This window comes from Podarcis vaucheri (assembly GCF_965113315.1).
Source record: "Podarcis vaucheri genome assembly, chromosome: 13".
In the NCBI taxonomy this organism is placed as follows: domain Eukaryota; kingdom Metazoa; phylum Chordata; class Lepidosauria; order Squamata; family Lacertidae; genus Podarcis; species Podarcis vaucheri.
In genome coordinates this window covers 56778802-56804446 of record NC_138751.1, presented here as the reverse complement: position 1 = coordinate 56804446, position 25645 = coordinate 56778802, and the positions used below count along the sequence as shown (strand labels likewise).

Here is a 25645-nt window from a genome sequence, read left to right as displayed (position 1 = left end):
ATGACTTGTTCTCCAAGAACTCTCAAAGATTACAGAGCGAGGTTCTGAGATGACATCTGTAAGGTTCTTTAGTAGGCTCGGGTGCAGCTCATCTGGCCCTGGAGATTGGAATTCATTCAAAGTCGCTAGGTGATCCCTTACTACCTCTTTTCCTATCTTGGGCTGCAGCTCCTTCCTTACACCTTTTATTCTGCTATCACCTGGTTGGCCATTGCTTTCCATTTAGGTGGAGACAGAGGCAAAGTAGGTGTTGAGTAGTTCCGCCTTCTCTCTGTCAGCCAATAGCATTTGTCTGTCTTCTGCACGCAAGGGACCTACTGCTTACTTGTTCTTCCTCTTGCTTCAGACATAGCCAAAGAAACCTTTATTATTATTTTTAACCTCTCATGCAAGCCCTCCTGACCCTCTCTCTGCATCTGCCTTCCTTGCTCAAAGCATGGATCTCTTCACAAGTGGGAAAAGAATTTAGAGAAGAACTAGATTCTGACATATGAGGAGATATCTTAAATAAGTTTCACATTCATCTGCTAAGTTTGCTTGATAGGGAACCTCTCAGGTGGGCACCATTGCCATTATAAGAGAACAAGGGAGGCATTCATACTGAGTTTCAGCACCTCCTTTTCTAGAAAAATAGTCCTGGTTTCAACTGTTGTTTTCTGGAAGAACTCCATGAAAAAAAATTAAAGAAAACGTTTGTGTTGTAAACCCATTCTCTGTGTCAGGAAAAGCCAGCTTGTCTAAGAACACAGAAGCATGAGTGTTTTATTGATTTGACAACAGATTCTGCAATAAAAGATAAGAAATCACTATCAGAGCTATCAGTTAAAAGGCGAATTTAAAGTTTTGTCAGATAAAGCTTTGGTTGCCACATGGAAATGGAGAGGGAAATGTAACAGTACATAATATATTGGATTTTAAAATAAACTCACCTATTTTGTCTCCCAAATTTCTATCACCCCTCCCCTCTCTCACACACACTTCTTTCAAAGAACTGCATATACAGCTCAGAAATCAAACCACACATTTATTCACTTACCAGAAACGGCACTGACTGAGCTGTTTTTGTTAGTAGGCATTTGCATTCCTTCCAAAGCACCAGAGCCAAAGTAATCTTGCCTCAAATCTAGAGTTTTGTAATACAGAGTAGCCCTCTGGGAAACCAAGTATTTAACTATGCAAGAGGGCACCTCCCCATTCAACTACTATTTACCTTGAGTTAAAAGGGGAGAAAGGGCGGGAGAAAGATAAACTGAAAAGTCAACTGTCCCAGGGGAAAAACAATCATCTTGTCATAGGTGAATTCCTGAAAGCCAGCTGCTGCTCACCTGGATGCAGTTCTTAATAACTCCAGAGAGACAAGGGCAGTTTCTAAAGCTTTGGTTTTCACAGCACTTATTGTCCTAACCTTGAAAGCTTCACCAAAAGTCAGCAAGAGTCTTTTACCAATGGCTGCTTTCCACTAACGCTGTAGTGGACCTCTCTTTCCAAGTGTAAATCTCTTTTTACTGACACATGGCACTTTCATGGATTGCTGCTAAATTGCTGCAGGCACTGTTGGCATCTATCTACCAGGACCATCGAATGCCATAATTCTGTATTATTAAATAAATAAATAAATAAATAAATAAAAGGAATGTGGGATTCAACTTCAGCTTCCAAACAATCCCAAATTTCACTTTTTCCTTCTTCTTTTTACTGCACACAAGTTGGCTTCTACACCAGTGGAGAATCTTTTAAAGAACATATGTGCAAGAAAACAAACCACAGCTGGAATAAAGTAATTACAAACAATGTAGTTATACAGTGCCATAGGCAGGGCCGACTCATCTATGAAGCAAGGTGAGACAACCGCCTCGGGTGGCAGGATTCATAGGGGCAGCAGATCCGGCCTCCAAGAAACATATCACCCACTGTTGCTTCCATAGCTTCTACCATGTAGCTTGCAATCAATATTGGGAAACAATATTGGGAAACTGCAAAGCTGTGGGAGTTCTAATTAAAACCAGGGAGGTCTCTGCAGATGATAAACAACCATTGAACTTGGCCCTGTCTGCTACTGTTGACTATAAATAACAGCCTTGCTTACTATGAAACTGCAACTGATGTGGAATTTGTCAATATGACTTAATGGATCCTAATCTGGACTTCACTAGAGCATTGTCATTCATTTATTCTAAGCCCCTGTGTGCACATCTGAACACTGCAAAACATGCCAAACAACTGAGTTAGCTGATGGCTTTTTTAAAAAAAGAGGGCATGAGGTCAGAGGACATCAGGGAAGCTGGCAAGGTGAATACGGTACTGTACTGTCCTATTGTAATAATGTGATAAACCGAATAAACTAGGTTTTTTGGAAAAACAAAAGCCATGAATGACAGCAAGACTGCAAGCACAGCTGGACAGGCTGAGAGGGATCTTGTTGGCTTCCTCATCGCTTGTATTGTTCACTTCCTGGTAGCAACTCACCTTCCTCATCAGCACTCATGTTTTCGTAAGAATCCCAGCAAATCAGTGGATCGGAACAGCTGAACTCCACTAATACACCATGGCCATTCTGTAGTTGTTCACGTCCTGAAAGATGAGAACCAGAAGTTTAAGTTAGGCATCTCCAAATACACCCCCCCCCCAATCAGCACTGGCTAGTTTACTGAGGTCACTATGGGGGGCAGAATCACTTTTTTGAGTTTCACTTCCTCATCAAGAACTAGAACAAGAAGTGACTCAAATGTGCAGGGAAAGAGAAGCTATGCTGCAAGGCAGACTGCACCACTTAGTAGTATAGGCGAGAAGGTCTCATGGCTGAATTCTTCCCCACCTCAAAACTCTCTGTATGTGAAAAAGCTAGCACATACCGGTAAGTGAAGATGTTAGTTGCTTCTTCCCAAAGTTCTAGCTTTCTTTGAGCTGACAGTTCAGGTGTGGGGAAGAACTGAAAGGTGCATTTTCCCCTCTGCATTAAATAACTAATGAATGTAAGCCCATAAAATCATGCCTAGGGTTTTAACTATCAGTATTTCTGATGTTTTCATTTCCCAATAAAGTTAACTGGAAATTCTGGGCTTCCTCCCCACCCCCCACCACAGCCCAAGGAATTTATCACTGCAGATAACATGGTTGTGTAATAAGGTCCAAAGCTCACCGCAGTGGTGATGCAACATGCAAGCAAGAGTTTAGCTGGAGGGAGGCCCTGATCCTGCTTCTTTTCTTACTTTGCTTCTAGAGCAGCCAAAGCACAATGGTGATGAGATCTCAGTCACCCACCACTTCAATTTGTGGAAGGCCTACTGCAAAGTACTGTGTCCAGAAAATCCTGTTGACATCTCTAGCCCAGAGGAAGCCCTGACAGCAAGACCCAGAGTTGGCCTAAACCCATATCTATACATGCAAGGTAGCATTTCCAATTTGAATGCCAAATTGTATCATGGGGTCTTTGCCCTAAGCCTTCTAAGCAGGGCTTTTTCTTAGAACAAAAGGTGCCTGTTCTCACCAGGAAGTTCTTACAAGTAAATGCCACACTTATAACCTTTGGGGGGGATGTGTACCCTTGAGTACCCCCAGAAAAAGCAAAACTCACCCTCCTGAAGCACAAACAGAAGCACAAATAAACAATTGTTTTTTATTGTTCCTTTTATGCAGCTTCATTTCAGGGGACATACTGAGGGCTTACCTTTTTTCAAACCATCAAGGTAAAGTGGGCTTCACATAGGTTTAAAAACAAATAAAATTCTAACATGGTTTCCTAAGGGATGAAGTAAGAGCTGCATTCTGAGATGCACTGAAATCAGTTTCACACAGATTACTGCCAGCTACTGGTTGCCGACCAAGCCAGGGGAAGTATTTCTAAATGAAACTAGGATATTGCAGATGAAGGCTGAAATGCAAAGGCACAGATCACAGACTTGCACTCACGGGACAGCTGCATATTCCCGCATTGTACGGGGTTGGGATCACATGATCCTCAAGGTCCCATCCAACTCTAAAAGAAACGTATGATTCTATGTACTGAAGGTTATCAGCCCCCATTCCTCCCGAAGGGAGTGCTGAAACATGTACAACGTCCTTTGGTTCCCAGCCATTGACTAAAGTCCCATGAGTCCTTCCTCAGTGAGCCCTTTGGACTCAAGTGAGCCTAGTCTTGAGTTACAACTTATAGGATTCAGCTGTAAGGCAGGAAATTTTTGAGGGGTACTCACCTTGGATTTTTTCTGAGGATCCTAAAACAACAGTTCAGCTTTTCCATAATCAGGGAAATGTTCATCTGTGAAAGGTACCACAATTTGTTTTAGAAAGTTAATTTCCCAGTGAACAGTCGGGCACATATGGAAATCAAGATTTTATAGAAGGATTATTTCATCTGAAGACACTTAAAATTATTGATGCTTTGGCCCAAAGGACAAAGGAGTTAAAAAATCCAATGCCTGGTTACCAAACATTTTTTGTTTTTTTTTAATGTGCACAACGTATTTATTTATGTGGGTGTTGGAAGGAGACCCTGCCCCCTGCTCTGCAAGGCCCCTTTCTACCTGGCCTCAGGGGCAGGGCCCACCCCCACCCGGAACAGCTAAAAGGCTCCTGGGAGGCCACTGGGACATGGCTGCTGCTGGAAATGCTTTTAAATAGTTTTTAATCTGTGGTGTTTTAAATGTTGGGGTTTTTTTGTTTTTGCTCTGTTGGGAGTGGGCTGTGCACCTGGTCCTTCAGGGGCAGTTACCCCATTCAGGATCAGGTAGTCCTCCACACCTACCCGCCCCGTCCCCCCAAAACAGTACTTCTGTCTGGATGAGTGTTCAGACCCCTGGGCTCTCACTTGTGGGGTGCCTCAGGGTTCCGCCCTATCCCCCATGCTTTTCAACATCTACATGAAGCTACTGGGAGAGATCATCAGGGGGTTTGGGCTGGGGGTCCATCAATATGCAGATGATACCCAGCTCTACCTCACTTTCAAATCAGAACCAGTGAAGGCAGTGAATGTCTTGTGTGAGTGTCTGGAGGCGGTTGGCAGCTAACAGATTGAGACTGAATCCTGACAAGACAGAAGTACTGTTTAAGCACATAGATGTGCTTAAATCCTCCTCTGCCATCTTCAAAGGTAGATGGATACTTGCCTGTGTTTGCATTCTCCAAGTCCTCTTTGTCAAACACCAGACTATATCCTTGAACAGCCCCTGTGTGGAATTGCAGGCAGAAAATATCACAGGTGGTACATCCGTATTTTTTATGGCAGCATTTCAGCTGAAATAGAGGAAAAGGATATATTAAAGGATGTCACATAGAGGAGGGAGAAAGGTTGTTTTCTGCTGCTCCAGAGAAGCGGACACGGAGCAATGGATCCAAACTACAAGAAAGAATCATAGAATCATAGAATCATAGAGTTGGAAGAGACCACAAGGGCCATCGAGTCCAACCCCCTGCCAAGCAGGAAACACCATCAGAGCACTCCTGACATATGGTTGTCAAGCCTCTGCTTAAAGACCTCCAAAGAAGGAGACTCCACCACACTCCTTGGGAGCAAATTCCACTGTCGAACAGCTCTCACTGTCAGGAAGTTCTTCCTAATGTTTAGGTGGAATCTTCTTTCTTGTAGTTTGGATCCATTGCTCCGTGTCCGCTTCTCCGGAGCAGCAGAAAACAACCTTTCTCCCTCCTCCATGTGACATCCTTTTATATATTTGAACATGGCTATCATATCACCCCTTAACCTCCTCTTCTCCAGGCTAAACATGCCCAGCTCCCTTAGCCGTTCCTCATAAGGCATCGTTTCCAGGCCTTTGACCATTTTGGTTGCCCTCCTCTGGACACGTTCCAGTTGGTCAGTGTCCTTCTTGAATTGTGGTGCCCAGAACTGGACACAGTACTCCAGGTGTGGTCTGACCAGAGCAGAATACAGTGGCACTATTACTTCCCTTGATCTAGATGCTATACTCCTATTGATGCATCCCAGAATTGCATTGGCTTTTTTAGCTGCCGCGTCACACTGTTGGCTCATGTCAAGTTTGTGGTCAACCAAGACTCCTAGATCCTTTTCACATGTACTGCTCTCAAGCCAGGTGTCACCCATCTTGTATATGTGCCTCTCATTTTTTTTGCCCAAGTGCAATACTTTACATTTCTCCCTGTTAAAATTCATCTTGTTTATTTTTGCCCAGTTCTCTAATCTGTCAAGGTCGTTTTGAAGTGTGATCCTGTCCTCTGGGGTGTTAGCCACCCCTCCCAGTTTGGTGTCATCTGCAAATTTGATCAGGATGCCCTTGAGTCCATCATCCAAGTCATTGATAAAGATGTTGAATAAGACCGGGCCCAAGACAGAACCCTGTGGCACCCCACTAGTCACTCTTCTCCAGGATGAAGAGGAACCATTGATGAGCATCCTTTGGGTTCGGTCAGTCAGCCAGTTACAAATCCACTGAGTGGTAGCATAGTCAAGACCGCATTTTACCAGCTTCTTTACAAGAATATCATGGGGCACCTTGTCAAATGCCTTGCTGAAATCAAGGTAGGCTACATCCACTGCGTTCCCTTCATCTACCAGGCTTGTAATTCTGTCAAAAAATGAGATCAGGTTAGTCTGACATGACTTATTTTTCAGAAATCCATGCTGACTATTGGTGATCACAGCATTCCTTTCTAGGTGCTCACAGACTGTTTGCTTAATGATCTGCTCCAGAATCTTCCCTGCTATTGATGTCAGACTGACTGGGCGGTAATTATTTGGGTCCTCTCTTTTCCCCTTTTTGAAAATAGGGACAACATTTGCCCTCCTCCAGTCTGCCGGGACTTCGCCTGTTCTCCAGGAATTCTCAAAGATGACTGCCAGTGGTTCTGAGATCACATCTGCCAGTTCTTTTAATACTCTTGGATGCAGTTCATCTGGCCCTGGAGACTTGAATACATCTAAACTAGCCAAATATTCTTGTACTATCTCCTTAGTTATTCTGGGCTGTGTTTCCTTTGCTGAATCATTTGCTCCAAATTCTTCAGGTCGGGCATTGTTTTCTTTATCGGAGAAGACTGAGGCAAAGAAGGCATTGAGGAGTTCAGCCCTTTCTGTGTCCCCTGTTTGCATTTCACCATCTTCTCCTCTGAGTGACCCCATTGTTTCTTTGTTCTTCCTTTTGCTACGAACATACCCATAAAAGCCTTTTTTGTTGCTTTTAACCTCTCTAGCAAGCCTGAGTTCATTCTGTGCTTTAGCTTTTCTGACTTTGTGTCTACACGTGCTGGCTATTTGTTTGAATTCCTCTTTGGTGGTTTCCCCCCTTTTCCATTTTTTGTACACATCCTTTTTTAATCTTAATTCAGTTAAAAGTTCTTTAGATAGCCACCCTGGCTTCTTTAGGCACCTTCCATGTTTCCGTCTCATTGGTATTGCCTGACGTTGTGCTTTTAGTATCTCCCTCTTAACAAACTCCCAGCCATCATGAACTCCCTTTCCTTTTAGTATTGTTGTCCATGGGATCTCACCCAGCACTTCCCTAAGTTTTATGAAGTCAGCTTTCTTAAAGTCAAGAAATTGAGTCCTAGTATGCTTGGCTGCTCCTTTCCGCTGTATAGTAAACTTCAGAAGAGCATGATCACTCGCGCCTAATGATCCTTCCACTTCTACCCCACTAACCAGGTCATCAACATTGGTTAGGACCAGATCTAAAATGGCTGTTCCTCTTGTTGCTTCTCCCACTTTCTGGACAACGAAGTTGTCTGCAAGGCCAGTGAGGAATCTGTTTGACCTTATGCTCTTGGCTGAGTTTGACGTCCAACAAATATCCGGGTAATTGAAGTCCCCCATTACTATCTCCCTTCCTTTTGCATGCTTGGCCATCTGTTCCAGGAAGGCATCATCTATGTCCTCCGTTTGGCTTGGGGATCTATAGTAAACTCCCACAATGAGGTCTCTGTTATTCTTCTCTCCCTTAATTTTGACCCAAATGCTCTCACTTTGGCTTTGAGGATCTAAATCTTGGATCTCTTCACAGGTATACACATCCCTGACATATAACGCCACTCCTCCTCCTTTCTTGTCTGGTCTGTTTCTCTGAAATAAATTGTATCCCCCCATTATTACATTCCAATCGTGGGACTTATCCCACCAGGTTTCAGTGATGCCTATTATGTCATATTTAGTTTGCTGTACCAAGAGCTCAAGCTCATCTTGTTTATTTCCCATGCTTTGCGCATTAGTGTACAGACATTGAAGTCCATTAATCATTCCCCCGTGTCTCTTATTTAAGGATTTTTTCCTCCCACCACTAGGTCCGCGTGCTGTTTGCTCCATTTGGTCTATGACATTTGGATGATCATCTTCATTAATTGATAGACTCCTACCTTCAGGAGCACTGTCTCCCTCCCCCACATTAGTCAGTTTAAAGCCCTCCTGATGAGGTTTCTGAGATTTTTGGCAAAAACATTTCTCCCAACCGTTGTGAGGTGCAGCCCATCACTTGCCAGAAGTCCATCTTCAAGAAACTGCAGTCCGTGATCTAAGAATCCAAACCGTTCCTGTTTACACCATTTGCGAAGCCAGCTGTTCACTTCCACTATTTTCCCCTCTCTCCCTGGGCCACGTCGTTCAACTGGGAGGACAGATGAGATGACAATTTGTGCATTTAGTTGCTTCAATTTCCTGCCGAGAGCCTCGTAGTCTCTTTTGATCTTCTGGAGGCTATTGCTTGCAGTGTCATTGGTTCCCACATGAACCAAGAGGAAGGGGTATTTGTCAGTGGGTTTTATGATTCCTTGCAGTCGTTCAGTTACATCTTGGATCTTAGCCCCGGGGAGACAGCACACTTCCCGAGACATCTTGTCAGGCCCACAGATCACTGCTTCTGTTCCCCTCAGTAGGGAATCCCCTATCACCACTACACGCCTCCTCTTGGGTTTGGTCGGGGTTCTTCCGTGAGCTGTCCGTTCCAAGGTCGCCTGCACATTCCCTGAGGACTGACTTTGCTGCTCGTCTTCATATACCTGATCGACTGTAATGAGGGAGAGATCCTCAAATGGAGTCTGCTCTTCGTCTTCCATGCTAGGGGAGAGGACCTCAAAGCGATTGTGTATTTCTAAGCAATCAGAGTGAACCCTGGGCCTCCTACTTCTTTGAGTCACGTTTCTCCATATATCTGGCTCCTGTGTTGGTGAACTAGACTCCTTCTCAGGGGAGTCCCCTGTCTCCTCCTTGGTGGAGACGGTGTGCTCTGTTGCTTCCAAGAAGAGCTCCAGCTCTCTAATTCTTTGGAGCGTAGCTACACGTTCCTCCAGTTGCTGGACTTTGTCTTTTAAGAGGGGAATCAACATGCAATTGCTGCAGGTAAAGCTGCCTGCAACCTTTGGCAAGATGGCAAACATTGCGCAGGAATCGCAGGCGACTGCAGCTGTTCCCTCCCCTTCCATCTTGAGATCGTGTCGTTGGGGTTGGCTACAGAGGTCCTCCATCATAAAAAGCTTGAAGACAGGACAAATAACTTCCCCCACACAAAAAAACACCTAGATCTTCCCAACAAACGTTTGAGACTAGCTCCCCTAAATCTAAAAGATGGGTCTAACTGCGTGCGCCGCTAGGCGCGCGCCGCTACCCTGCAAACTCTGATAAGCTCCTCCCACAGCTAATCCCCTGCCTCAACAGAAACCCTGCCCCCTCTGACCTTTACACAGGGAAAACAGCTAATGAGCCACAAAGAAACACACACACACAAGAAAACCCTTTTTGCTCCTTCTTCAACTGATGCCCTGCAAACTCTGATAAGCTCCTCCCACAGCTAATCCCCTGCCTCAACAGAAACCCTGCCCCCTCTGACCTTTACACAGAAGATTCCACCTAAACATTAGGAAGAACTTCCTGACAGTAAGAGCTGTTCGACAGTGGAATTTTCTGCCAAGGAGTGTGGTGGAGTCTCCTACTTTGGAGGTCTTTAAGCAGAGGCTTGACAACCATATGTCAGGAGTGCTCTGATGGTGTTTCCTGCTTGGCAGGGGGTTGGACTCAATGGCCCTTGTGGTCTCTTCCAACTCTATGATTCTATCTAGAAACACAGGTAAGGCAACTTCCAGTATTCATGCAGGCACAAAATGCTTAGGTATGTAACAGAATATATCAGCAAAAAAATTCATATACTGTACTGTGGGGCAGATGTGTGTTGCACAGTAAGCATTGGTTTAGCCATGAGAACCCCAAGATGCAAAACTTTGCTTAGCCATGAATTTTGCTGGATAGCTTCAGGCAATGCAGACTGTTCCTCTGGCCATAATCCCTCAGAGTAACCTCACAGGGCTATAGTAAGAATGAGACCATAGCCACTCTTAGTCCTTGGAAAGCAACATGGGCTGGGCCCTCTAGGCTGTCCATCCACCTTAATCAGTCTTGTCTCTAGATCTCGACCATTTCAGACGGCACCGTTCCTGCCCAGTGCAGCCTGCAACCTAAGAACCTGATTCAAAGCTAAGCAAAATTTACAGGATGTTGAATTTTAGCCAACCCTGTTCTATAGGGCCTTCTAGTCTTACTTCTCTGCCTTGTTGTTAGACATATTGAACAGAAAGGATCCAATTTAGTTTGTAAATAAAGTCATAATAATACCCAGTATAATGTACTAGTAATACCCAGTATAATGTACTAAGTGACTTTTTATCTATGGTTTTCTTGATGACTCTTTACTTTGGCTCATCTCTGGATAACCTTTTGAGCTGCCTAAATTTAGCTAAAATACTAAATATTTGTAGGTTTTCTTCCTCCAAGGAAGATGGAGACAGTGTTTTTCTGTAGAAAAAAATACACCCAGAGCATTTAAACATCAACGAAGTCCAGTTAATGCTTACCATAACATCTCCCTTCAGCAGCTGGGCTGGTTCCACTCCAATAGAGACACTGTTTTTATTCTCTGGCCCCACACTACTTAAAGAACAAAGAAGGGGAATTATGTGAGAGGCTGTATTTCAAAGTGCCTTCAGAAGAGATAATTTTGAACTCCAGGAGTCCAAATGGCTGAAACCTGATTTATACATTTAAAAAATCTCAGCCCCTCTGGGATTGTACCAACTCAAGTAGGTGCAGGAATAATATTGTTTAACTGAACCATTTTCACACAGAAAAATAGCTGCTTAGGGAGAAAGTGGCTCTCTCCATTTGGGATTCCTGATACAGAAGAGAACATGGAGTGTATTCAGATGCACACTCTGGACTTGATTTCAAAAAGCTGATTTCAAAAAGCTTAAGGAACAACTGGGTGAAAATCCATGGTCAGAAATATGCAAAGAGAAGGGAGTTCAGGGTGGATGGGAGTTTCTTAGAGGTGAAATATTGAAGGAACAATTGCAAACAATTCCAACAAGAAAGGAAAGTGGGAGGCATCTAAGGAAACCAGTGTGGCTGCATAAGGAGCTCACAGATGAGCTGAGAGTTAATAAAGGCATGTACAGTCTAAGAAATGGAAGAAAGAAAGGGGAAATCACTAGGGAGGAATCTACATGAGTAGCCAACACTTGCAGGGAGAAAGTCAGGCAGGCTAACTTTCAGAATGAGTTCAGGCTTGCAATAATAACAAGAGTTTATTCATTTCTGTTTGAAGGAAGAGGAAGAGCAGCAAATGGTAGGTCCTTTGCATGGAAAAGATGGAGAAATGCTATTGGGTAACAGAGAGAAAGCAGAACTGCTCAACCCCACTTTGCCTCTGTCTTCACCCAAAAGGAAAGCAATGACCAAGATGGTGGTAACAGAAGAAACAAGGCAAGGAGGGAGCTGCAGCCCAAGCGAGGAAAAGAGGTGGTCAGGGAACACCTGGCTACTTTAAATGAATTCAGATCTCCAGGCCCTGATGAGCTGCACCCAAAGGGTATTAAGAACCTCGCAGTTGTAATCTCAGAACCTCTACCTATAATCTTTGAGAGTTCTTGGAGAGCAGGGGAGGTTCCTGCAGACTGGAGGTGGACAAATGTTAGGGGCGGGGAGAGGACAGCTTAGTATCAATACCAGAAGAAGTCATGGAACAGACCATTAAACAGTTGGACTGTGAGCAGTCAGAAAAGGATTTTGTGGTTACTAAGAGACAGCTTGGGTTTCTCAAAAACAAGTCATGCCAGAGTAATCTTATTTATTTTTAAAATATAGAGAGAGTTACAAGCTTAGTGGATCAGGGGGATCCTGCGGATATAACATTGCTTGATTTCAATAAAGCTTTCAAAAAAGTCCCCCATGATATTCTTGTGGAGAAGCTGGTAAAATGTGGGCTGTGCAATGCTAGTGGATTTGACTGAGCGAACCCAAAGAAGCATCAAATTTGCAGATGACACCAAACTGGGAGGGGTAGCTAATACTGCAGAAGATAGAATCAGGACTCAAGATGACCTTAACAGACTGGAGAACCTCCACCATGTGAAGAAAAGCACTGAGCTGCCCACCTTTTCTCCAAGCCAGTCTGTCAGGTATCCCTTGCAAGTCCTTTTCACATGCAAAGAAGATACTTGAGACATGAGATATGTGACCGACTCAAAATCTTAATGGTCAGAAAGAGTCTGGGGGTCACTCCTCCCACGTTAAGCGAAAAACTTAAAAAAGCTGATCCGCTTCTTGCAGCACCAGGAATCCAGGTTCCCTCTTAGCATCAGGCTTCCAAACTGGACTTTCTGTGAAGTTGACCATCCTTGCTGCTTATGAGTAAACTAGAACTGGTGCAGCTAGGATTCTTGGGGCCGTCTTGGTGGCTGCTCCCAAACTTTGGAACTCTCTCCCTGGAGAAGCTAGAATGGCTGCCTCCTTGTTGTCCTTCCGTCAGCAAGTGAAGATCTTCTTGTTCCAAACGGCTTTGGGAATCTGACTGCCTTTAAGGAAAAGACTGATGCTGCGCCCTTTCCACTGGAATTATCTGTATGTTTTAATAGGTCTTAGATAGATCAATACAGATAGAGGTAGAGATATAATTTTATTTCTATTTCTATTTTATTGTTTTTTAATTACAGGCGGCAATCATTCTGCATGGCGGTTCTGTTCCTGGAACCCACATGTCGAATTCCCCCCACCCCTGGTCTGCCCCCATTCGGCCTTCTTCCAGGTCCAAAAGGCTGCATGCGTCAGTGTTTGCATCAGTTGGACACGCCTAAAGTGGTCACTGCCTGTATGATAGTAGTAATAGTAGTAGTAGTAATAATAATAATAATAGTAGTAGTAGTAATAATAATAATAATAATAATAATAATTGTCAGGGAACTGACATCGGAGCCAGAGGCGGAGGGAAGGGTCTCAAGTGATGCTGGAGAGGGACCCAGCAGGGAGAGAGGTAGCTCAGCGGGGGAAGAAAATCAGAATTCAAGAGGCTTTTCTCATGTTTTTCTGATTCCGCATGGAAAAAGCAATGTAAAACAACACTGAAGTTAAAAAAGGGGGAAGGGCAAGAAACAACTAAAATTGATGAGAACATTGTAGGAGTGGGGTCTAAGGGATGTATGGAATGAGAGTAATCCAGGGGACACAATCCACACATTTGTCACCCTTTTTTTAGCTCACAATCTAAAATAGGACAGGATCACACTTCAAAACGACCTTGACAGATTAGAGAACTGGGCCAAAACAAACAAGATGAATTTTAACAGGGAGAAATGTAAAGTATTGCACTTGGGCAAAAAAAATGAGAGGCACAAATACAAGATGGGTGACACCTGGCTTGAGAGCAGTACATGTGAAAAGGATCTAGGAGTCTTGGTTGACCACAAACTTGACATGAGCCAACAGTGTGACGCGGCAGCTAAAAAAGCCAATGCAATTCTGGGCTGCATCAATAGGAGTATAGCATCTAGATCAAGGGAAGTAATAGTGCCACTGTATTCTGCTCTGGTCAGACCTCACCTGGAGTACTGTGTCCAGTTCTGGGCACCACAGTTCAAGAAGGACACTGACCAACTGGAACGTGTCCAGAGGAGGGCAACCAAAATGGTCAAAGGTCTTATGAGGAACGGCTAAGGGAGCTGGGCATGTTTAGCCTGGAGAAGAGGAGGTTAAGGGGTGATATGATAGCCATGTTCAAATATATAAAAGGATGTCACATAGAGGAGGGAGAAAGGTTGTTTTCTGCTGCTCCGGAGAAGCGGACACGGAGCAATGGATCCAAACTACAAGAAAGAAGATTCCACCTGACAGTAAGAGCTGTTCGACAGTGGAATTTGCTGCCCAGGAGTGTGGTGGAGTCTCCGACTCTTCCAACTCTATGATTCTATGATTCCAGTGAGTGCACAGTTCCTATTAACTCTGTCAGAAATTGTGACCCATACTTGGTATTTTGGTCCTGTCCTTGACATCATTAGATTTTTTAAAAAAAGAAAAATAATACAGAAGGAAGAGTTTCAGAATTGCTGTGGGAAACAATGAAGACAGTGTTTAAAGGTCTATGTATGCAAGAAAAATCAAGAGTGAATAAAATCTACAAGGCACAAAATACACAGTTACAACAGGAAGTCTCTTCCCTGGAGCCAAGACACAGGGCAACAAGTTCAAAACAAGTTTACAAACAACTACCTATTATGAAGGATGTTCTTCTCATTATAGGGGATTGGAATGCTAAAGGAGGGAGTCCAGAGATAAAAGGAACAACTGGGAAGTTTGGCCTTGGAGTTCAAAATGAAGCAGGGCAAAGGCTAATAGAGTTCTGCCAAGAGAACAAGCTGGTCATCACAAACACGCTTTTCCAACAACACAAGAGACGACTCTACACGTGGACATCACCAGATGGGCAGCATCGAAATCAGATTGATTATATTCTCTGCAGCCAAAGATGGAGAAGCTCTATACAGTCAGCAAAAACAAGACCTGGAGCTGACTGTGGCTCAGATCATCAGCTTCTTATAGCAAAATTCAAGCTTAAACTGAAGAAAGTAGGAAAAACCACTGGGCCGGTAAGATACAATCTAAGTCAAATCCCTTATGAATACACAGTGGAAGTGAGGAACAGGTTTAAGGATTTAGATTTGGTGGACAGAGTGCCTGAAGGACTATGGATGGAGGCCCATAACATTATACAGAAGGCAGCAACTAAAACCATCCCAATGAAAAGGAAATGCAAGAAAGCAAAGTGGCTGTCCAACGAGGCCTTACAAATAGCGGGGGAGAGAAAGCAAGCAAAATGCGAGGGAGATAGTGAAAGATACAGGAAATTGAATGCAGATTTCCAAAAAATAACAAGGAGAGACAAGAGGGCTTTCTTAAATGAGCAATGCAAAGAAATAGAGGAAAACAACAGAATGGGAAAAACCAAAAATCTGTTCAATAAAATTGGAGATATGAAAGGAACATTTCGTACAAAGATTACCATAATAAAGGACAAAAGTGGAAAGGACCTAACAGAAGCAGAAGACGTCAAGAAGAGGTGGCAAGAATACACAGAGGAATTATACCAGAAAGATATGGATGTCTCGTACACCCCAGGTAGTGTGGTTGCTGACCTTGAGCCAGACATCCTGGAGAGTGAAGTCAAATGGGCCTTAGAAAGCACTGCTTATGTGATGATATTCCAGCTGAACTATTTAAAATTTTAAACGATGATGCTGTTAAGGTGCTATACTCAATATGCCAACAAGTTTGGAAAACTCAGCAGTGGCCAGAGGATTGGAGAAGATCAGTCTATATCCCAGTCCCAAAGAAGGGCAGTGCCAAAGAATGCTCCAACTACCGCACAACTGCGCTCATTTCACATGCTAGCAAGGTTATGCTTAAAATTCTACAAGGCAGGCTCAAGCAGTATGTGGACCGAGAACTCCCAGAAGTGCAAGCTGGATTTCGAAGGGGCAGAGGAACCAGAGACCAAATTGCAAACATGCGCTGGTTTATGGAGAAAGCTAGAGAGTTCCAGAAAGACATCTACTTCTGCTTCATTGACTATGCAAAAGCCTTTGACTGTGTTGACCACAGCAAACTATGGCAAGTTCTTAAATAAATGGGAGTACCTGATCACCTCATCTGTCTCCTGAGAAATCTCTATATGGGACAAGAAACTACAGTTAGAACTGAATATGGAACAACTGATTGGTTCAAAATTGGGAAAGGAGTACGACAAGGCTGTATATTGTCTCCCTGCTTATTTAACTTATACGCAGAATTCATCATGCAAAAGGCTAGATTGAATGAATGCCAAACCGGAATTAAGATTGCCGGAAGAAATATCAACCACCTGACACAACCTTGATGGCAGAAAGTGAGGAGGAATTAAATAACCCTTTAATGAGGGTGAAAGAGGAGAACGCAAAATATGGTCTGAAGCTCATCATCAAAAAATGAAGATCATGGCCACTGGTCCCATCACCCCCAGTCAAATAGAAGGGGAAGAAATGGAGGCAGTGAGAGATTTTACTTTCTTGGGCTCCATGATCAATGCAGATGGTGACAGCGGTCATGAAATTAAAAGACACCTGTTTCTTAGGAGGAAAGCAATGACAAACCTAGACATCTTAAAAAGCAGAGACATCACCTTGCCAACAAAGGTCCATATAGTTAAAGCCATGGTTTTCCCTGTAGTGATGTATGGAAGTGAGAGCTGGACCATAAAGAAGGCTGATCACCGAAGAATTGATGCTTTTGAATTATGGTGCTGGAGGAGACTCTTGTGAGTCCCATGGACCTATCCATTCTTAGGAAATCAGCCCTGAGTGCTCACTGGAAGGACAGATCGTGAAGCTGAGGCTCCAGTACTTTGGCCACCTCATGAGAAGAGAAGACTCCCTGGGAAAGACCCTGATGTTGGGAAAGATGGAGGGCACAAGGAGAAGGGGACGGCAGAGGACGAGATGGTGGGACAGTGTTCTCAAAGCTACCAGCATGAGTTTGACCAAACTGCGGGAGGCAGTGGAAGACAGGAGTGCCTGGCATGCTCCGGTCCATAGGGTCATGAAGAGTTGGACACGACTAAACAACTAAATAACAACAACATATTATGTGAAAAGAACTAGAAGCAATAGAAATTGATAAAACAATTGTACAAATTCTACATTAAAAACAAAAGTATTAAGAATATTGGGGTAAGGGATCCAAACTATTAGCTGCTAGTTGCAAAAAATGAGAAACAAAGCTGTAATTACAGGTATAAAAATGAAAACAGAAGAAAGGTTTTATAACACAAAATCAGAATTTAATAAGTTTTTCTTCTCTGTACTCCTCCCCACTCCCCCTCTAGAATAAATTACTAGATACCAAAGCAATACCTATACTAAAGGAAGAGGACAGTAAATGTATGGAAAATAGGTATCAGAGGAGAAGATAAAAGAAGTAATTTAAAACTTGAAGGTGGGGAAATCATGCGGCCCTAATAAATAATAATAATAATAATAATAATAATAATAATAATAATAATAATAATAATAATTTTATTATTTATTTTATTATTTTATTATTTTATTATTTACAACCCGTCGTGATGGTTTTGAAACACCCTTTTACAAAACATTTAAGGAACACACACTTCCACAAATGGCCAGGCTATACAATGTGGGGGGGGGGGCTGTAAGATTCAATTCCAGGAATAGCCAGACGAGCTTCCTGATGAGGTAATGGCCTAAGCCTGGGTTGTTAAGGTGACGAAGGAAGTGGCTCTGTGCCAGAGGACAAATGAGGGGGCCCCTTCCCTCCCGTGTCTTGAAAGACAAAAAACTTGAGTGGGGTGTGCAAGCTAGAAGCTGCAGGCTGGGCAGCTGGGAGACAGAGCGATGCCTGATTTGTGTTGGGATCCAAGGCTGTGGCTCTGGGAGAAGCAATACCATCCTGAGGCGTTAATGCTGTGAACTCCTCCATCGTGGGCTCAGGTTGTATACATGTGCAAATAACCTCATTGCAGAGGAAGCACGAACCCTGGGTAAGTGCCTGCTGCGACCCCTCACCGCTCAGAGACTGGGGTGGAATGCAACACAACACTATTTTAGCCAGTAACCCACTTCCTGCAACTTCAAAGCATTCAAGCATCGTGGTTCTTCCCAAGGATCCCACCAACCAATCTCTTTGTTAAATCTAGATTATAAAATATTTACAGCCATTCTGGTCATTAGATTAAAAATGTTTACTTGCAGTTATATACACCCAGACCAACCTGGGTTTGTTCTTGGGGGAATTTGTTGTTGTTTAGTCGTTTAGTCGTGTCCGACTCTTCGTGACCCCCTGGACCAGAGCACGCCAGGCACTTCTGTCCTCCACTGCCTCCCGCAGTTTGGTCAAACTCATGCTGGTAGCTTCAAGAACACCATCTTGGGGGAATAACTGATCCAATAAGGAAATTGGATCAGTAATTCCCACTTCATTTCAACAGAGACAGTTCCTTACATGTCTCTTGTCCGCTTCCAAAGACTCATGGGGCTCTTGTAAGATGAGCCAAGAACTGCCTGCCGCCGGGGAGCTTCTTAGAGCAGATCTGGATGTTACTGGGGGAGGTGACAAACGCTGGGATCTCAACCTCGCGTTCTCCCTGCCTCTACCGCTCTGCCTCACATTTCCTCTCCTTGCAGCCCAACTTCCATTATGTGTCTGCACTCAGTATATTTACAGGCCTGTATTAACTCAACAAGGAGCTCTCTATTTGCAGACAAATGTATCAGATACCAGAAGTTATTCTGCAACACTAAGTCATGGAAAACCAGTTCAATGCTGCCCCTCTGCTCGTACATGTCCACCCAGCTGCAGCAGAGGTCATTGTCTAGTTTCATAGATGGCGCTAAAATGTCCCGAATGTCCGCTAACAGTTCAACCTCCAGTCCAGCCTCCAGTCCATGGTAATGTGGAACTGGCCAGTTGCGTAGGATCTCCTTAGAGCTCGAGCCCTGGACAGAAGCATGAGATTTTGAGTTAGCTCCCTTAAGATTAGGGGCCTCAATAGTAGCTACCACATCAGCATGGGAGCATGGAAGTGGTGTCCAATCATCTTGCTGGCAGCTGCTCTCTATGTTGGAAAAAAGAGTTGTCCATTTCCCGGGGAATGTTGTTCTTTCAAGGCATCAAAGTCTGGCAGCCATAGCACTGGCAAGCGCATGTGGGTGGAGGAGAGCCCTGCAACAATCCTGCCTTCCAAGCTCATCCACCCCCATTAGCTCAGGGGCAGAGGTGGACAGCGCCAGGGGGTGAAGTGAATCTTTCCAGGTACTAGCACAGGTGGCCTTACACACGATTCCAGTAGTCCATGCTGGCCTTGGGGCGTCTTTTCCCACGATCAGTGTAATTTTGTCCTGTGGGAACTGGTACTGTCCACTGTCAGCAAAGACCTCACCACCAAGGCCCAGATCAATACACCAATGAAACACCTCGTCAGCTGTGGCAAAACCAGATTCAAAATTAGCAGGGGAACCCAGATAGCAATCTAGCAGTGGTTGGTTTATAGAAGGGGTCAGCAACCTTTTCCAGCCGGGGGCCAGTCCCCCGTCCCTCAGGCCATGTGGTGGGCTGGACAATATTTTGAAGGGGGGAAAATGAAAGAATTCCTATGCCCCACAAATAACCCAGAGATGCATTTTAAATAAAAGAACACATTCTACTCATGCAAAAACACGCTGATTCCCGGAGCGTCCGCAGGCCGGATTGAGAAGGGGATTGGGCCGCATCCGGCCCCCGGGCCTTAGGGTGCCGACCCCTGGTTTATAGCAACAGGACTCTCTAGGCTTGCAAGGTCATTCCCAAATGGTATTTCCTTTTTTATATATAAAAAAAGTTGTGGACCACCGGTATAAAATTTACGGCATGTAATGCCTTAAGAGAGAATATTATGAAAATGATTTACAGGTGGTACATGACCCCAGTCAAGCTAGCAAAAATCTACCATTTGCCTGATAATAAGTGTTGGAAATGTAAAGAAACTGAAGGTACTTTTTATCACCTTTGGTGGACGTGCCCGAAGATTAAGGCCTTCTGGGAAATGATATATAATGAAATGAAAAAGGTACTTAAATGTACTTTTCCCAAGAAACCAGAAGCCTTTCTCTTGGGCATTGTCGGCCAATTGGTGCCAAAGAAAGACAGGACTTTTTTTATGTATGCTACTACAGCAGCAAGAATTCTCATCGCAAAGTATTGGAAGACACAAGATCTACCCACTCTGGAAGAATGGCAGATGAAGGTGATAGACTACATGGGACTGGCTGAAATGACTGGCAGAATCCGAGACCAGGGGAAAGAGACGGCGGAAGAAGATTGGAAGAAATTCAAAAATTATCTTAAGAAATATTGTAAAATTAATGAGTGCTAAAATGTTGAGGGTATAGAAAAAAGGGGACTACAGCTGTAAAAGATTAAGTAAAAGAAAAGAACAAGGGAAAATTAGATAAAATCAAGGGGGAGGATTTGCTGAAACAAATTTGGAAATTGGGATGCAGAAAGGGGAGGTGAAGTAAGGTTTAAGAAAAAAGGATTTGAAATTATACATGTTTGTTTATGTGTTTGTTTGTATTGTGTATTGTTTGTGTTTATATAAATTGTGAAAAACCAATAAAAAATTTATAAAAAAAACCCAAATGGTATTTCCTTTCTCCAAAAAAGTCCAGTGTAGACTTCTACTGTGGGGAACGTCCTGGGGCTTTTGGAGGAGGGGGGGCGCCTACGGGGTTGACCATGGGTAAGTGCCATCATGGAGGTAGAAAATCCAGGGGCTGGATGCCAACCGCGGGGTGGAGGAGGGTACAGGAGTTCAACGACACCCCCTGATGTTCTGGCTAGCTAGAATTGTTCAATGCAACAGAGGCACAACTGCCCCTTTTGTGAGCCCTATGGATGAAGCGAGTGATTACAACTTCCCATCTAAAATCCTTCCTGCTTTTGCCTTTCACCAAACTTAAGCAGCAACAAGCCAACCTTGTCTCGCAGGTGCTGATTCATTTCTGCTTGTGCATGGCAGCTCCAGGGCAGTAATTTAAAGCCAACAGCGAGAAAGATAAAAACACAATTAAAAAGTAAACTCCGGAAGTTACAGCTCTTGGCATTCCATCTGGGGAACCCCTAAGGGAACCCCCTGGGGAAGAAGGCTCTGGGGGTTGGTGGTGGGACGACAATGAGAGGTCAGAGGGAGAAGAGGGAGAAGACTGGGAGGTGTCGGAAGCTGAAGAGGAAACAGGGCTTAGTGAGCGGGCAGAGTCTGGGGCAGAGAGCAGTTCAGACCCAGAGGCAGAAGTTGAAGTAGGAGAAGAGGGAGGCCAAGAAGCAGAGATGAGTCCGGCTGGTGAAGAGACACAGGCGTCTCTCCCTCCTACTGCGGCAAGCTCCCCTCCCCACCAGGTCTCCCAGAACCAGGAGAGGCATGAAGAGGGCCAAGGAGAAGTTACCTTCCCGCTGGTGCAGTCTCAGATTGCTGGGGGGGAGGACCTGGAGAGGAGGGGACTTTCAGTCTCAGCAACTGCTTCATGTGTGCAAGACCTTCCAGAGATGAGTTGTGATGCTCATTAGGCCAGACACTCCTGTGCAGATCCTATTTTTGCTAATAAAAACTCCAGCTTGCCCACTGTGATTTCTTCCTGGCTCAATCCTGTCAGTATATTGCAATATGGCGTAGATAAGCAGGTACTACTCATTAGCTGACTTGTTTTGCTTTGTGTTTTCCAAGTTGATGGAAGAACTCGTTTTATTGGTTTACTGTAATCACCTCATTATTATAAAATAATATGTTTAGTATTTTACCCACCTAATGACCCATTTTTTGTTAGTCACTCATGTTTTATTATTTGTGTGTACAATTTTGTAACAAGAAGATAAAAAGTATTTTAAAAGGGCGGGGGGAGGCATTCAAACAAATAACCCACAGCTTTCAATTTGAAACTGTTCAGTGATGGGTTGTTATCGCGCATGAGCTCCATTAAGAACTTTAGATTAGCCAGGAGCAGATAAGGGACTGAAGGGCTGCTTACTACTTACTATATTCCTGAGGTATAAACTGGCTGCATGGCCTGCTACACCTTCAGAAAAAGCCGACCATCTGAGAAGAAAGGGGATTGGCTTTTTAAAAATGGGTGTTCCCATAGCATCATGGATTACACTGTTATGTTAGAATGCACATCCAAGCTACCTACCCAGGCAAGAGCTTGGTTTAGGCCACATGTGCCTGCTTAGCTGCATGTGATTAGAAGTTGGCAAGACCACCCAGGGATGTCTTTTGCTTTCGTCTTCTGTTGATGCAACAGCAATTATCCCGCAGTTCTCGGGCACTGATATCGTTTCAGTTTCATTTACCTTGTGGCAGGAGTCCTTGAGGTGGGCAAGCAGGAGCTGGTCTGCTCTTCCATCTTCAGGAAGTGCTCTCACTTTAGAGAGATTCTGCCTTCTGGCCTCCAGTTGGGGAACAGATGCCACAAACTACCCAGAATTCCTCCAAGCAGTGAGGATTTCTTTACTCCCATCCAATAGGATCCAATAGGGTGTCTGCTATAGATCACCAAGCCAGACTGAAGACCTGGAGGATGCCTTCCTACAGCTTGTTTGTGTTCTGGACTGCTGACCGCGCTGGCTGGGACTAAGGGGAGTTGGGGTTCAGCAACATCCGGGAGGCCACAGGTTAGATTTCCTTACATTAGGGGATGAGGAAGTGGTGCCCAAGGCCAAAGCAATACAGATGGTGTGACAGCTGATGGAGCAGGTCGGGCAAGCAAATAAATGAAATTATTAGATTTATTTACCACCTGTTCCTCTAAGGATTATGGCCACCACTGGTGAGAGAAAGGTATGGCCCCCACATTTTGCAGTGTCCTGTGCTAAAATTTGGCACACACACCCCGCCCGGCTCCCCCACTCCATTTGACAGCATTGTTGTGGTGCTCTCTGAAACACGGCGCCCGGTACGGGCTGCACCGGTTGCACAATCCCAAACCTGCCTCTGCAGAGCTTGTATTAGCATGAGATCAGGACCCATGTGAATACAGCTAGGAGCAAGGACAACTGCAAGCAGAATAAAGTCACCCCCCCCCCCAGCATCAAAATTCAGAATTCTGTGTAGGATAATGTAATGCAGGAAGAGAGATGATGTGTTCATTTTTACAGATCCAGAGAGAAGGCCACTTAAGAATTGTGCATAGCTGAAAGGGGAAATATATAGTTGGCCGTGTTTTTTAAGGCACAGTCTGCTCACACTCCCGCGCAACAGTAGGCAGTGCAGTCCTTCAAACTGCTTTGGAATTACTAAGGTGATAGCAGTTACTCTTACGATTTGTTAGCCTTTGCATCCCATCCTTCCTCCCCATTATTCAGCTTTTCCGGGTCATGACTAAACTGCTTCTGATGCACGAAAGACCATGATGAGTGGCAGAGCGCACGGAAATGCCGTCCTAAATTATTTTGAGCAAATGGGGAAAATTCCATTAGTGGCCTAGACACAATTCATTGCATTCAGATTCATTAGGTGCACTTAAAGGTAAAGGTAAAGGGACCCCTGACCATTAGGTCCAGCCGTGGCCGACTCTGGGGTTGCGGCGCTCATCTCGCTTTACTGGCCAAGGGAGCCAGCGTACAGCTTCCGGGTCATGTGGCCAGCAGGACTAAGCCGCTTCTGGCGAACCAGAGCAGCGCACAGAAACGCCGTTTACCTTCCCGCCAGAGCGGTACCTATTTATCTACTTGCACTTTGACGTGCTTTCGAACTGCTAGGTTGGCAGGAGCAGGGACTGAGCAACGGGAGCTCACCCCGTCATCACAGGGAATCAAACTTTAGATCGGCAAGCAATCGGGGAAGCAATCTTTAGATCGGCAAGTCCTAGGCTCTGTGGTTTAACCCACAGCGCCACACGCGTCCCTAGGTGCACTTAGTAATCACTTAAATCCAGTTCCCACCAGTGACAGGCTGCTTTCTTCTCTGAGTACAGTATATAACTTTATTCTAACAAGACTCAAGCCTCAGGCCTCAGACAAGCTCTGCACAGGCCTGCTTACACCAATGGCATTTAAATTAAGTCATTACTAACTTGTCTCATAGATATTAGTAATGACTTAATATGCAAATGGCAAAAAGGGGAAGGATGCTCCAGTACAATCCCAATTCCCGACACAGTTTGAAGAGCTGTACAGCACAAGGCATTGCAGGTATGCCAATGGACAGGAAGTTGCATCTGCCATAAAACTGAATTTCTCCCCAAGCCTTTCAAAAATGATTATATTGCAAGTGGGGGGTGGGGTGTCGTACACTGAAGACACAATTTGACACCTTCCACCCTGACCATCCTCCATGGCTGCAATTACTGCCCTGAAGCACCTTCTGCAAATGCTGCTCTGCGGGCTTCTGCTTTTCATGGATCCTTGTTTGCAGAAGAGAAAGGCTGTGAGAAAATCAGAACAGTTTATATTGCACATCCTCTCAAAGGGGCCAATGGAAACATCTTCTTCCTTTCGATCCCACGGCACTGCTCATCTGCGCCTTTCAAAGCAATGTTTGCAAGCACACCCAGCCGCCCGAATAATGCTGCATTTATTTGCTGACCTGGAGCAGAATGGGAAAGGATCTCTCAAGGCTAAATATTTATTAAAGCCTCAGAGGGGATGTGTTGTTCTTTTTCCACTTCAGCAGCAGCTGTGTAGGTCTCCAGAGAAAAGTGCAGCAGCTCACTGGGAAAGCTTTTATGCAGTGAGAGACAAACAGATGCACTGGCTGGCCTGGCTTTCTACCAAACATTGTCCTCTCAATGGCTAGCAAGAGCCTCCCTCTCCAAACAAGTTCTACAATACTCATCTGCTTTCTGGTGAAGGGAATGGATGGGTCACTAGGGTTACCAACCCGAGCTGCCAGGCTGATTGCTTCTGTTCTTTTTGGCCAATTGTTGTGCCCTAATTCCTCTTCTCATTCTGGTATTACAAGGCCCACTAATTTAATCCTAAATTGAATGAATATTCCAGTCACATAACGTCAAGGCATGTTTGCATTGTAACCACTTCTATGAATATGTTATCTGTGTTTCTTACATGCAAACTGGGGTTCTCATGCTACATTTATTGTTTGGTATGATCAACAGGATCTGGTAATCAAGATCTGCTACTACGAAGGCAATTTCAGCCGCCTGTAAATCTGACTTTAGTATAGCGAACAACTCTGCAGAACTAAAATGGCTGAAGAGCAGTGCTTAGCTGAGATTCCTGGATTGCAGGGGGTTGAAGTAGATGCCCCTTGGGGTCCCTCCTGCTCTGTGAGTCTATGATTCTATGCTTAGTGTGGCAGCACCTGCACTTTGGAACTACCCTTTGAGATCAAGCAGGCACCTTCATTGTACGGTTTTCCCACCCTGTGGCAGAACTGGACTGGGGGTGGGGAGGTCCTTCCTAAGCCCAAAGTTGCCATGATGGGAAAACAAAATGCAGAAGGCTGTCTGTAGTCATGTTGTGTGTGTGGCAAGTGTGTGTGTGTGTGTGTGTGTGTGCATATGCACACTTTGCACACAGGGCCCTTGGAGGGCAGCCTAACCCTCAGTGTGGACTGGGGCCAAAACATGGTTAACCACACCTTTTATAATGCAGATTCCCTCTTATATGAGCCCAGCAAAATATACACACCCTCAAGAAGGGAAGGGTGGTGAAATGGATGGTGAAAGATGCAGGAAACCGCCCTCCGACTGTGGTGAAGGGAGGGAAGTATGGTACTTGCCTAAACAGAAGTATATGAGAAGATAAATGAAAATACCTTTTCTGGGATGGTTGCATTAAAGCAGAAACTTTATCATCAAATAATTTCTTCATAGCAAATCTATCTAG

General features: G+C 44.5%; 1 protein-coding gene and 1 long non-coding RNA gene across 2 annotated transcripts in view; both read right to left on the bottom strand.

Annotated features, from left to right (window-relative positions):
* The window catches only part of TNS3 (tensin 3), an 81496-nt gene extending 55851 nt beyond the window's left edge, over nucleotides 1-25645 (bottom strand). The window contains 6 exon segments of the mRNA XM_082196064.1: nucleotides 2467-2571; nucleotides 4194-4217; nucleotides 4220-4258; nucleotides 5106-5232; nucleotides 10804-10879; nucleotides 25575-25645. Of these exon segments, the coding sequence (XP_082052190.1) occupies nucleotides 2467-2571; nucleotides 4194-4217; nucleotides 4220-4258; nucleotides 5106-5232; nucleotides 10804-10879; nucleotides 25575-25630 (427 nt within the window). The 5' untranslated portion in view covers nucleotides 25631-25645.
* On the bottom strand, nucleotides 743-1121 carry LOC309517101. Its single transcript, XR_014213152.1, has 2 exons — nucleotides 1037-1121; nucleotides 743-783 (listed from the first exon to the last, which is right to left on the bottom strand). It is a non-coding gene; the product is annotated as an uncharacterized lncRNA (long non-coding RNA).